The sequence below is a fragment of the Lepidochelys olivacea genome, assembly GCF_965140295.1.
Source record: "Lepidochelys olivacea isolate rLepOli2 genome assembly, chromosome: 8".
In the NCBI taxonomy this organism is placed as follows: domain Eukaryota; kingdom Metazoa; phylum Chordata; order Testudines; family Cheloniidae; genus Lepidochelys; species Lepidochelys olivacea.
The window spans coordinates 9,025,191-9,038,554 of record NC_140418.1 but is presented as its reverse complement, the minus strand read 5'-3'; the positions used below and the strand labels follow the sequence as shown (position 1 = coordinate 9,038,554).

The 13,364-nt window shown below is 47.2% G+C and overlaps 1 protein-coding gene across 1 annotated transcript in view; it reads right to left on the bottom strand.

Annotated features, from left to right (window-relative positions):
* COL23A1 (collagen type XXIII alpha 1 chain) overlaps window positions 1-11,155 on the bottom strand; it is a 356,401-nt gene extending 345,246 nt beyond the window's left edge. The window contains exon 1 of the mRNA XM_084637721.1: window positions 10,669-11,155. Coding sequence (XP_084493847.1) covers window positions 10,669-10,953 — 285 coding nt within the window. The 5' untranslated portion in view covers window positions 10,954-11,155. The remainder of the gene's footprint in view (window positions 1-10,668) is intronic.
* Between the last annotated feature and the right edge of the window lie 2,209 nt (window positions 11,156-13,364).

The window sequence follows — 13,364 nt, the reverse complement described above, 5'->3', positions numbered from 1 at the left end:
AATCAAGTTGGGCCATTTCCAGCACAAATCCAGGCCCAACTTGATTATCATACACATTGTAAGGAGAGTGATCACTTTAGATAAGCTATTAGCAGCAGGAGAGTGGGGTGGGAGGAGGTATTTTTTCATGCTTTGTGTGTATATAATAAGATCTTCTAAACTTTCCACAGTATGCATCCGATGAAGTGAGCTGTAGCTCACGAAAGCTTATGCTCAGATAAATTGGTTAGTCTCTAAGGTGCCACAAGTACTCCTTTTCAGTTTAACAATAGCTTCTTCTAAAATAATACACAAGACATTCAAAATTGGTCCGTCTGCCACCCTTACTCATGGAGAGTAAAACCTTTCCCCTTGGAAAGCAAAGAAGTTACTTGCCAAATAAGACACTACTTAAGCATGGCAGAATCTGGCCCAGAGATACTGTGGCAGGACAAGGAAACCTAGGCCATGCCTTACAGACATTTGTCCAACTTGTTTTTAGACGCTACCAACGATGGCAACTCCATGATCTCCCCGGAAGCTTATTCCAGAGCTTAACTACCCTTATAGTTAGAAAGCTTTTCCTAATATCTAACCTAAATCTCCCTTGCTACAGAGTAACCCCATTACTTCTTGTCCTACCTTCAGTGGACATGGAAAACAATCCATCGCCATCCTCTTTATAATAGCACAGGAATTTAAATTTGACCGCTTTTGGAGGACACGTTCTGTGCCCGCACTGCGGCCCTGGAGGAGTTATGCCCCCGCCAACCATTGGGGTGGGACCATGCCTCTGCCTGCCCCCCCTGTGCACACCCCCAAGCCCTTAACATATTAGGAGACTTATCAGGTCTCCCGAGTCTTCTTCTCTCACGACTAAACAAGCCCAGTGTTTTCAACCTTTCCATATAGGTCAGGTTTTACAAACATTTCATCATTTTTGTTGCTCTCCTCTGGACTCTTTCCAATTTGTCCACATCCTTCCTAAACTGTGATGCCCAGAACTGGATATACTACTCCAGCTGGGGCCTCACCAGTGCCACGTAGAGTGGGAAAATGACCACCTGTGTCTTACATACAAGAGTCCCGTTAATATACCCCAGAATCACATAAGCCTTTTTTCCAGCTTTTTGAATTTTAAACCTGTACTCCAAAATGCTTACAACCCCTCCCAGCTTGGTGTTATCTGCAAATTTTATAAGCATACTCTCTACTCCATTATCCAAGTCATTAATGAAAATATTGACTAGTTCTGGATCCAGGACTGACCCCTGCAGGACACCACTAAACACACCCTCCCAATTTGACAGCAAACCATTGAGAACTACTCTTTGAGTATGGTCTTTCAACCCACTGTGCACCCACCTTTTAGTAATTTCATCTAGATGACATTTCCCAAGTTCACTTATAGGCTACATTGCTTTCTACAAGCTTATGGGACACTGAAAACATTAGGCACTATTTACCCTCCTCCGTCAGCAAACATCAGCATAATACTGATACTTATTCTTTCACTGGGAATATTTGAACCAAAAGTTTTCCTCCAGCTTGTCACAAACTGCAGGAAACAACCTATTCACAGAGATGTAAAAATGTCCCCTAGAAGTCACCATAATAAATCCATGGTGGTAGCACTGATGGTATATTACTTGACTGCATATTTTTAAGCCCATGTTATCTGCATATATGTAGATATTTCTGTTGGTTTCAGGCACACAGTAGAACAATTCCAACTACAGGGTGCTGTACTGATGGAAGGGTGAAAACTGCTTGAGTTTTAAAATTGTTTTCTCCAAACACTTTCATATATATCATCATACATTAAAAGCCTTTTTTTTCCTTTTTTGGTCACAGAGCATGGAAGCTGCTGCCTCATTTTCAAATATTCTGTACTACAACAACAGCATTACAACATCCATTAGAGAAAACAAGGGCACACTTGCAGTACACCTATCACAACAGCAGGTTTGTAAATATTATCCAGTAGGAGCCCAATCCAAAGTCCCTTGAAGTAAACAGAGAGGTTCCCACTGATCGGAATGGGTTTTGAATCAGACCCCCAACTTGGCTGTCGCTGATTCTGGTGGGGAGCAGGGAGAGAGGAACATATCTATTAAAATGTTTTGTTCAAGTTAAGGGTTATCTGTCATCTGAAAATGCCCCCAAAAAACTGTGTTTAAAACTTTCATCAGTCTTAACTGGCTAGGAAAAACGCTCTTGTCCAGAATCCTGGGATAGCCACATAACTCAGTCCAGACATAGGAAACCTAATTATTCACTGCTCTCAAACCAAGCTGCTGACTTGCACTTAAGACTGACAAGCCAGTACTCCTGACCCAAGGCTGAAAGTGTCCCTAGTGTCCTATGGGTGAAAAAGTCTTTTTATTGACACAGTGCAGTGCTTGCAATTGTACATACATTTGTATTGGTTTGGATTGCAGAGCTTTATAGCCACATATTATAAAACTGCACAAATTCCTAAAAGAATACAGAGAGTTCAGTCAACTGTTAGTTTAGACCATTCTTGTTCCCAAATCCATCATGCATTTCTCTGACAACCACATATTGCAGTTTGAGCATTACAGGTGAGTCATTTATGACTTTTACAGTCATCCCTATTATAAAACTGATGAAAGTGCCCAGGGCAAGAATGTACATTAGCCCATTTTTAATCCATTCATTAGATTTAGATATCTTGGGGAATAAAGAAAATATTTGCATCTCTTTAATTCTGAAATGAGTGTTGCGGTCTTCTATTGAATTTTCCTAAGCATTAAACTGATTAATCTGAACACTATATGGCTAATAAGGAACAATAAATCCATTGTGAACTAAATTGTCCGGCTCTGATTACAACTAAATATTTCTTTAATCCTCGCATTAAAATTTTTATGCATGAGAACTATGCCTTTTGAATTCAAGCTTTTGTTAAGGAGTAAACGGAGATATTACTATACCTGCACCATGTGGTTAAATACATATTGTATTGAGCACTGGTTTTCAATTTTTCAGATTACTGTATCCCCTTCAGGAGTCTGATTTGTCTTGCGTACTCCCAGTTTCACCTCACTTAAAAATGACTTGCTTACAAAATCAGACATAAAAATACAAAAGTGTCACAGCAAACTATTACTGAAAAATTGCTTACTTTCTCATTTTTACCATAATTGATTGGAATATAAATATTGGATTTAAATATCAGTGTATAGTATATAGAGCAGTATAAACAAGTAATTGCCTGTATGAAATAGCTTGTACTGACTTTACTAGTGCTTTATATGTAGCCTGTTATAAAACTAGGCAAATATGTAGATGATCTGATGTACCCCCTGAAAGACCCCGTGTACCCCCATAGGTAGATGTACCCCTAGTTGAGAACCACTGAGTACACTGTACTATGAATCTATAGAATGTTTTCATTAAAGAGCAACAAACTCTCAGTGAGGTTTTATGCAAATAAGACTTCAGAGAACACTAGCGTAGGTCTGTGTATTTATTGGGTCAAATTTACAAAAGCATGCATGAAATCCCTGAGGATTGGGTCTACAACTAAAAGGGTGCATAAACCCCAATTTGGGCACCAAGATATTTGTTTTGCACATAAACTTCATGAGGTTGAGTTTTTTATTTACCCATTGTTTGAATCTCCATTCAGAAAAGCAGGGGAGGGGAAGAAAACCTGTCAACACGCCTCAACTAAGATCAGGGCCCCATTGTGCTAGACCCTACACAAACACATAGTATGAGACAGCCCTTGCCTCAAAGAAAGCCTTACAATCTAGATAGACAAGACAGATAAAAGGCAGGAGAAAGAGATACGATACACAAGCAGAAGATAGGGAACTGAAGCACAGAGAGAATAAGCAATTTGTCCAAGCTTAGGCCTTGTCTACACTGGCAAGTTTCTGCGCAGTAAAGCAGCTTTCTGCGTTGAAACTCCTGAGGTGTACACTCTGCCAAGCCACTTAGTGTGCAGAAACTAGACAGTTGCAACGCTGTAAAAAACAAAAAAACAAAAAACAAAAAAAACCCCGATGAGAGGTGTATAGTTTTCTGTGCCAGGGCTACAGCGCCGTGGTGCCAGTGACCCTGGTTGATTACAGCGCTGCGATTGGCCTCTGGGAGGTGTCCCACAATGCCTGTTCTCGCCTCTCTGGTCATCAGTTTGACCTCTACTGCCCTGTCCTCAGGTGACCAACTGTGAGCCCTACCCCTTAAATTCCTTGGGAATTTTGAAAGTCCCCTTCCTGTTTGCTCAGTGACGCGTGCAGTGGTCTCAGCGTATCTTTCCAGGTGACCATGCCTGCTCCATGCACCAGACGATCCCCCGCTTGGAGCAATGCCAAGCTGCTGGACCTCCTCAGCATTTGGGGAGAGGAGGCTGTCCAGTCCCAGCTGCGCTCCAGCCATAGGAATTTTGATACCTACGGACAGATTTCATGATGCATGACAGAAAGGGGCTATGACCAGGACACACTGAAGTGCAGGGTCAAAGTGAAGGAGCTGCGGAACGCCTACCACAAATCGCAGGAGGCAAACCAGCATTCCAGTGCTGCGCCCACGAGCTGCCAGTTCTACAAAGAGCTGGATGTGATACTCGGTGGTGACCCCACCTCCACTGTGAAGGCCGCTGTGGATACTTGGGTGGCTCACATGCCAGTTGAGAGTGGACCGAGTCAGGAGGAGGAAATCTTGGATGAGGATGTGGAGGGGGACCCAGAGGCAGAGGACGACTTGGAGGTCAGAGACGCATGCAGCCAGCAGCTCTTCTCTTTGATTTTGGGAATCGCTGAAGCAAGTTGTTGGGGGCAGGAGGGTTACAGAAAGCAGGCTTGTGTCTGTATGATGCACGTACCACCACATGTCTAGTCTAAGCTGTGGAACAGGGTGTTGATTGACTCCCTCACTTCACAGGAATCTGCCTCAGATTTCCATAAGGGCCAGGGTGGAAGCCACAGTCTTGGAGAAGACCCTCCCTTGATTCCCTGCTCACCCTCAGGAGTGAGGTATCTTCCATAATGAATACAGCCTGTGGAAAATGTGGGGACAGTAATGATCATAAGGCCCCCCCCCACAGTGCTGGCTCTCCCCAAGAGCCATGTGCCCAGTGTACAGTATGGTCCTGGAACACAGATTTCCCCTGCTCCTGCAGTTACTCACCATTCTGGGGGTCTTATGGCTCATGTGTGCTTGCTGGGGTAAGCCAGTTAGTGATAGGTATGTGAAAAGTGGCTCTTTCAAATCACTGAATCAGTGGTGTGTGTGTTGCAAACAATACTGCTTCTGTAAAATGTTGCATATTGGCTTCACAGATATGAGCTTGGGAGCCTAGTCTCCCTCTTTCTTATCGCTGGCTGAACGGCTGCGCAGAATTAGAAAGCGGCCACAAAGAACTAAAGAGGACTTTCTGCGTGACGTTATGATGCACTCCGCAGCTGAAAAACAAGAATTGAAAGAGTGGCGGGACAGCGAGAAGAGGGACTGAAAGGAGAATGCAGCATGCCAGAACAAACCCACGAAGCAGCTCTTAAATGTTATGGAGCACTAAACAGACATGCTCCAGGCGCTACTAGCGCTGCAAACCAAGCAGCTCTGTGCCCGCCCTCCCCTGCAGCCGCTGTCGCAAAATTCGTTCCTATGCGCCCCCCAGACACAGCCAACACACTCTTATTAACCTCGTGGCTCCAGTCTGTACCTGCTGCATTCTACTCCTCCCCTGTCACAGTCCAGCACCGTGGACTCCCAGTACCCACTGCACTCAACACCCGTCCCTCTGCAGTTTAGCCCTGCTGAAGTACAGTACCCGCAGCACTGTACTTTAAAGGACAAGGTTGGATATGATACCTGGACATACACAAATCTTTAACCATCCTGGGACCCCACCTCCTCCTAAGACCCTCTCCCTTCCCGCATCCCCCTCAGCGCTGATGTGGTTTTTTGTTTGTCTCTCTCCTCCAGTTGTTGCTTTTTAATAAAAGAATTGTTTTGGTTTGAAAGCAATCTTTTATTTCATTAATTGAAAGTAAACAGAGCCCTGCAAAGCAACAGGCAATTTTCTTAAACCTTCATAGTACATCATCTGCACCAATCACAGTCACCTCCTAGCATTACAAGCACTGCAATCCCGAGCATAGCAACAAATATTAGTGGCTTTCAGATTCAAATTGCTGCCTCAAGGCATCCCTGATCCTTATGGCCCTGCGCTGTCCCCCTCTAATAGCCCTGGTCTCTGCCTGTTCAAAATAAGCCTCCAGGCACTGAGCCTCTGCAGTCCAGCCCTGAGTGAAGCTTTCACCCTTCCCTTCACAAATATTATGGCGCGTACAGCACACGGCTATAAGCCTAGGAATATTGTCATCAGCCAGAGCATATAGGCAGCGCCAGCAAGCCTTTAAACAGCCAAAAGCACACTCAACAGTCATTCTGCTCAGCATGTTGTTGAACCGCTCCTTGCTGCTGTCAAGGTGCCCCGCGTATGGCTTCATAAGCCATGGCATTAAGGGGTCCGCACACTCTCCAAGGATCACAGTGGGCATTTCAACTTCCCCTATGGTAATCTTCTGGTCTGGGAAGAAAGTCCCTGCTTGCAGCTTCCTGAACAGACCAACGTTCTGAAAGATGTGTGCATCATGCACCTTTCCGGACCAGCCTGTATTAATGTTCATGAAATGCCCACAGTGATCCACAAGCGCCTGGAGAACCATTGAGATATACCCCTTCCGATAAATGTACTTGGTGGCTAGGTGGTCTGGTGCCAGAATTGGAATATGCGTGCCAGCTATCGCCTCTCTGCAGCTAGGGAAGCCCATTTGCACAAAGCCATCCACAGCGTCAGGCACGTTGCCCAGAGTCACCGTCTTTCGGAGCAGGATGCAATTAATGGCCCTGCACCCTTCCATCAACACGAGTCTAACAGTCAACTTTCCCACTCCAAACCGGTTAGCTACCGAACGGCAGCAGTCTGGAGTAGCCAGCTTCCACAGTGCAATCGCCACACGCTTCTCCAAGGGCAGGGCAGATCTCATTCTCGTGTCCTTGCGCCGCAAGGTTGGAGTGAGCTAATCACACAGTCCCCTGAATGTGGCTTTCCTCATCCGAAAGTTATGCAGCCACTGCTCATCATCCCAGACATGCATGACGATGTGATCCCACCACTCAGTGCTTGTTTCCCAAGCCCAAAGGTGCTGTCGTCAGCACCTTTGTAAATGCCACATGCAATCTGGTGTCGTAGCTGGTAAGTATGGTGAGATCAATGTTGCACTCCTCTTGCCTTTGTAGTTTAAGGAATAACTCCACTGCCACTCATGACGTGGTAGTGAGAGCAAGCAGCACATTGGTCAACAGTGTGGAATCCATTCCTGCAGCCCAAAGAGGCAGAGCAGAGCATGCAGTACACAAACTGTTGAAAGATGGCGCCAAATGCAGATGGAAGCATGGGGATTGCTGGGATGCAAAGCAATGCATCACGGGGCATTGGGACAGGAACCAGGATATCCCACGACCTCCTCTGCCTTCCCACAGCTCTTAGCAGCAGAAGAGGAAGAGATGCTCTGCACAGGCAGCTGACCGTGTGAACACACAACAATGGTTTCCCTTCAGCATTCTCTGAGCAGCGCTGTAACGGCCAGCACTGTAACTCTGCCAGTGTAGACATACCATTAGAGGGGAGGTCTCTGTCGCGAAGGCAGGAATTGAAATCTAGTCACCTGAATTCCAATCCAGTGCCTTAGCCACAAGACCATCCTTCTTCTCTACTCTACTGACTTCCTATCCTGTTCTTCTTGTCAAACATTCCCCCCTCCCCCCCGCCGTATTTTTATGGAACACATCCCAGCACGGCTGTATTGTATTTATGCCCTTGAATGTGCCTCACTTTCAAAGGTTATGTCAGCAGAGCTCTAGTAGCAGGGTACATTAATGCTCTGCAGTAACAGAGGACACAATATTATATCTAGTTTTAGGTTTGTTTCTTCTGTGATTTGGTGGTAGAATTTGAAAGGAAAAAAACCTGTAAATATCAGTTTATGGTCATGAAATAGACTGGTAAAACAGTCTTACCTATAGTGAAATTCTCAAGCGCAAAAAAAAAAGTTACTTTGCTAGTCATGTTTTATATAATTAACAAGAAGTTAAGCAAAGAGCATTTTTGTTATTTAAAATGAACATAAATGAAGATGTAGTTTAGCAGGACTGACGCCTACTGTACATATTAAAAAGATAGCAGAATGACTAATTAGCATTCATTCCTTGAATCTGTTACTCATTTAAAAATTTGTGCTCTCATTATTGACAGACGTTTGGTCACACTAAATGTTTCAACATATTTATTCTTGCATTAGGAATTCAATTATGTGGTTTCACTTTAGTTTCCCTCTACAATCCCCATCTGAGTATTCACAATACAAAGCAAGCTTTCCACACTTTACTAAGTCTCAGTGAGAAACTGTTTCTGTGGCATTGCCTGAGAGCAAGTATAATTCCCCACGTACACACATATTTACTGACTGAAATAATCTAAACACATCTGAAAGTGTCTCGTTTGCAAGCACCCTCTCTGCACTGATACTCCGTATTATCCCGTAAATCATACCTAGATGACTGATTGATAGATAGATGAGAAGGCATATGGCCCCCACCCCTGTATTAACACTACCCTCTGTGCCTGGAATAGTCTCCATCTTTCTGAATGCCAGGCAACGATGGGTTCTTCCTTCACATCTCTCAGTTTTCTGTTAACTTCACACCACAGACCTCCATGTGGTTTCACCTATTCCCTTCTTTGACACCTACCCATAATTTAAAATGTAAGCAAGCAAGCAACATATACATTCTGCTTTCCTTGCTAAATCAGTGATCTCTCAACAGTCCCTTCCCACTGTTTACTGTTGTCTCCTTTCCCTTTCCACCCTCAAGTACATGTGTAACTTTACTTCCATGGAACTACTCAAGAGGGTAAAGTTATATGTAAGCTTTCTGCAGTATTGGGGCCTTCAGTATTGCAAACTTCTTGGGGCAGAGACAATCTCTTATATACCAGTGATGCAATACAAGAATAAAAAGCCAACCCAATATTCCATTGTGTAGGCACTTCCACAGATGTCAAGCTTACACTACCCACTAATATCCTGTTGGAATCTCACTATAACCTGCTTCAGTTTTATGAACAATTAAGGTTATATTCTAAACTAGCTAATCAGTAATAGTATCCCAAAACTCTTTACTACTGGACAAAAGTCACTCAAACAAAATCCACCTGAACTAAGTACTACAGTTGGCACCAAAACTCATAATCTCCTGAGTAGTGTTAGTTTTTGTATTAGAAGATAGAAACAAATATAGAAACTCACTCTGGAAGCGGAACAATTCATTCAGCACAAGAAACTATGGGATCATAGCAAAAGACTCAGTAAATACAAGAACAGTAGCTGTTGGTGTTCCTATCATCCATAAATCAACTCAGCACCATTGTACTATATGATGCTTTATGATACTCTGTAAAATAATGGGGGACCACGTTAATGTACGTGTAACATAAAAATAGTTGTCCATTACAGCCAAAGATAAATGTTTTTTTAAATACAGGGATTCTCTTTTCCCACAGGAATAAAATTTGCTATATTCACGGATTTTTTTCCCCCTTATAAATCACTACTGAAGGGCCAAACTCTTCCACATCTTACTCCACAAGTTAACCACCTTGAAATCAACAGGGCTACTCACAAAGTAAGGTATTCAGTGTGAATAAAGGTGGCAGAATCTGACCCACAGTATTTACACTTTTCATTTATATCAACAGTATTCTTCTCAGAGTCCAGAGGTGCTTATACTGTTTAATCGATTACTTTAGCTGCAAGGTAAGTAATCAATAATCCCATCTTTCATGGCCTGCTACTCAAACTTGTAATCAAGAGCTACTGCACTTTAGGGGGTTTATTGTGCCCCCTGCCACTAGACAGCATATCACCTTAAGCAGTTCATTTAACCATCTCTGTGCCTGAGCTGTAGCTCAGGAAAGCTTATGCTCAAATAAATTGGTTAGTCTCTAAGGTGCCACAAGTGCTCCTTTTCTTTTTGCGAATACAGACTAACACGGCTGCTACTCTGAAACCAGTCTGCACCTTGCCACCAGTTAGCAGGTAATATTGACTGCACTCATGTAACCTCGGGCCGTCATGGAACCTCTCCTGTCTCCCTTTGGGATAATGATACTCGCCCACCTCACAGTCACAGCTGGGCCCGATCCTGCCTAGTACTAGTACCTTCAGCTCCCGCTCACTTCACTGGGAACTGAACCCACGGCATAGCCAGAACCCAAGCCGGGGAGGCTTAATGTTAAGGGGCGGGGCTTGGGCATCCTTTAGGCTCTACAGGGGTCAGGTACTGATGGGAACGCAAAGGCCACTCTGGCCCCAGCCCCCTGGCACAGGGGGAGCTGAGGCTCGTCTTGGGACCCCCCCCGCAAGGCCCCCATTTCTCTGCCGTATGCCAGGCAGCCTCCAAGCCAGAGCTGTGCCATACACCCCCCAGAGACTTGCAAAGCCCCCAGGCTGCAGTGCTCCCTCCGACACACTCAGGGGTTCTGGGCTCAGCCCCATCCCTGGGGGTTCAAGTTGGGGCCGGAGCCCAGCGCCGGGGGCAAAATCCCCTGCGGGGAGCCCGCAGCCCATGCCCGGCCCCCGCAACACTCACCTCCCGGAAGAGCTGCTCCATGTGGGGCTGCAGCAGGGCGAGCAGCGGTGCGGGGCTCAGGGGGGCTCCCGGTGCCCAGCCGGGGCTGCCCCGCTCCTCCAGCGCCGCCACCCTGCCCTGCAGCTCGCACGTCTTGGCGCTCAGCAGCAGGCAGGCGGCCAGCGAGGTGAGCGAGAGGAGCAGGCAGAGGGCTGCGGAGCCGCCGCCCCCCGCCCACCGGGCGCCGGCTGGGGGCAGCCCGGCGGCAGCCGCCGCCCCTCGCAGCCTCCCGTCGCCCTGGCTCATGGTCCCGCAGCAGAGAGAGCGGGTCTGCGGCGGCCCCGATCCGCCCTCGGGCTGCAGCGAGCGGCTCCCGCCCCGGGCGCGCAACAGCAGCCGCAGCAGCAAGAGGCGGCGGCGCTTGGGAGCCGGCTGCGGGAGAAGTGGGGCGGGAAGCGGCGGAGGAGCCGCTTTTCTCCTTCAGTGTGTCTTAAACTGGGGAGGGGGGAGATCCTCTGTAACCCCCCCCCCCGGGGGGTGGATGGAAGGGAACTCGGCAATAATCCCACCCCCTCCCCGCGCTCCCAGCGCACGCGGGGGCTATGCAAATAGCCCCGGCCAGAAAAGGAGATGGGCGCCTCCTGCGCGCCCCAGGGGTGGAGCAGGCTGGCGGGACAGACGGGCGGGGGCACAGACACTCCTCCGCCGCCTTTCGTGCGCCGGGGACCCTGTCACACCCACCCCCAGGCTTCCCACAGCGGGGTCCAGGGCCTCGCCCCCCCCCCCCGAGGAAGGGGAGAGCCCCGCTGCCTGAGGAGCGATGAAAGACGAGCGACCCCCTGGTCAAACCCAGCCACGCCCCTTTATATTCCTCACCTGTGGGGTGGGCGCACCCCCGAAGCTTGGGGGTTCCCAGCTAACCCCCCCCCCCGCCCGGTCGGGCGTTGGGATTCCCGAGGGTTCTCCCTGGGCTTGGCTTTGCAGGTGGAGGTGGGCTCCCCTCACCCGCCTTGGGCTGGGGTCTCTCGTCAGCAGCCGTTGCCCTCTCTCCTCCGCCCCTCCCCCCCCCACCAGATTGCCCCCACCGGGCGCGCGCGTGCGGGGGGAGGGGGTGTGTGTGTGCCGGGGAGCGGGAGCCTGGCTGCCGGCCGCAGCCCCTGCCGGGAGACTCCAGCCCCAAAACAATTTCATCGCCCGGCCATTCAAGGGGCTGACAAAAATCCGCTGCCCCAGGGGTGGCCTTCAGTGCGCTGGGGATGCGCTTTGCGCTGGGCTCTAGCCAGGCCGTTGCACAGTAAGAGTCGGTATCCAATCCGCTCCCCCAGCTCCAGGTATTGGCATTTGTCCCTGCGTAGGCTAAGACCCGGGGGCAAACTGATCTAACGCCAGCCTGGGTACAGGGCGCTGCGCCACGTAAGGGCAGACAAGCAGCCATCCGACTTTACCTTGCCTCGCCTGCCTCGCACACCTTGTATCCCACAGTCCCCGACAAGAGTCAAATACAGCGTGGGGGAGGAGAAAACCTAAAACGCCTAAGGCAAAGGAAGACAGGAGACTGAACTGAGGCATTCTGTTGTGTCTCATCAGAGAAGTGGGGCTCTTGGACGCGGGGACATCTAACCCTTCAGTTCTGTTCGGGAAAGCTTCCTCAACCAACTTTGCAATAGATTTTAGTGTAGGCTCTTACTTCCGCGTTGCACTGTCGCTGTTTTGCCCGTAGAGTTTAGCGGCCTCCAGCGGCAGAAGATTGGCCAGACCAATCCTACTGCATTTCCCTGGTTACTTCAAGGAAAAGAAAATTGAAAAGAGACATCAGGCATTCTTATCATGCGGATTGAGTGACAAGATAGCTATAAAGAAAAGAATCGTGTTATCTTCTTCCAACTATCTTTCATGCTGAGCGATATCTACAAGATAAAATATTTGCCTTCTACAAAAGTTAAAGTTTAGATTGTAAACAACAACAAAGACTACCTGCCAAACACCATGCACTTTTGTGGTGGCACTAAAGTAATAATGCTGATGCCATGCACGTGTAATAGTTTAATCAGGTTAAAGTGCCTCATCTTGTTTGCAAATGTTTGTTTGAAGGAAACTGGTATTGGACAAAGTCATTACATAAACTCATATTATGATTATCAAAAACACTTCCTGCAGTTTGTTTATACCAAACTGGCCCCCTTTTATTATTTGCATTGTAATGTATCATGTAAACTATTAATTTAGGAGCCTCATAGTCCCCTAACCTAGAAAAAGTAATGCTCAGATGATTTTATGTTTTCCTAGCCTCTGATACACATGCTATAAAATGACAGGTTTCAGAGTAACAGCCGTGTTAGTCTGTATTCGCAAAAAGAAAAGGAGTACTTGTGGCACCTTAGAGACTAACCAATTTATTTGAGCATGAGCTTTCGAGAGCTACATCCGATGAAGTGAGCTGTAGCTCACGAAAGCTCATGCTCAGATAAATTGGTTAGTCTCTAAGGTGCCACAAGTACTCCTTTTCTTTTTACATGCTATAAAATGTAACTTGTAATTCCTCTTTGGGGAAGAGAGTCTGCCAGCCTTACTCACAGTGAGTTAGTCCCATAGACCCATGTAAGGGTGGCAGAATGTGCATTTCTAAGAGATGTTGGCATAATTTTAGGGAGAAAGTTTTGTAGGAGCAACCGCATGAGTGGGGAAAGAAAAGAGAAGGCAGAAAATATGAATAAATC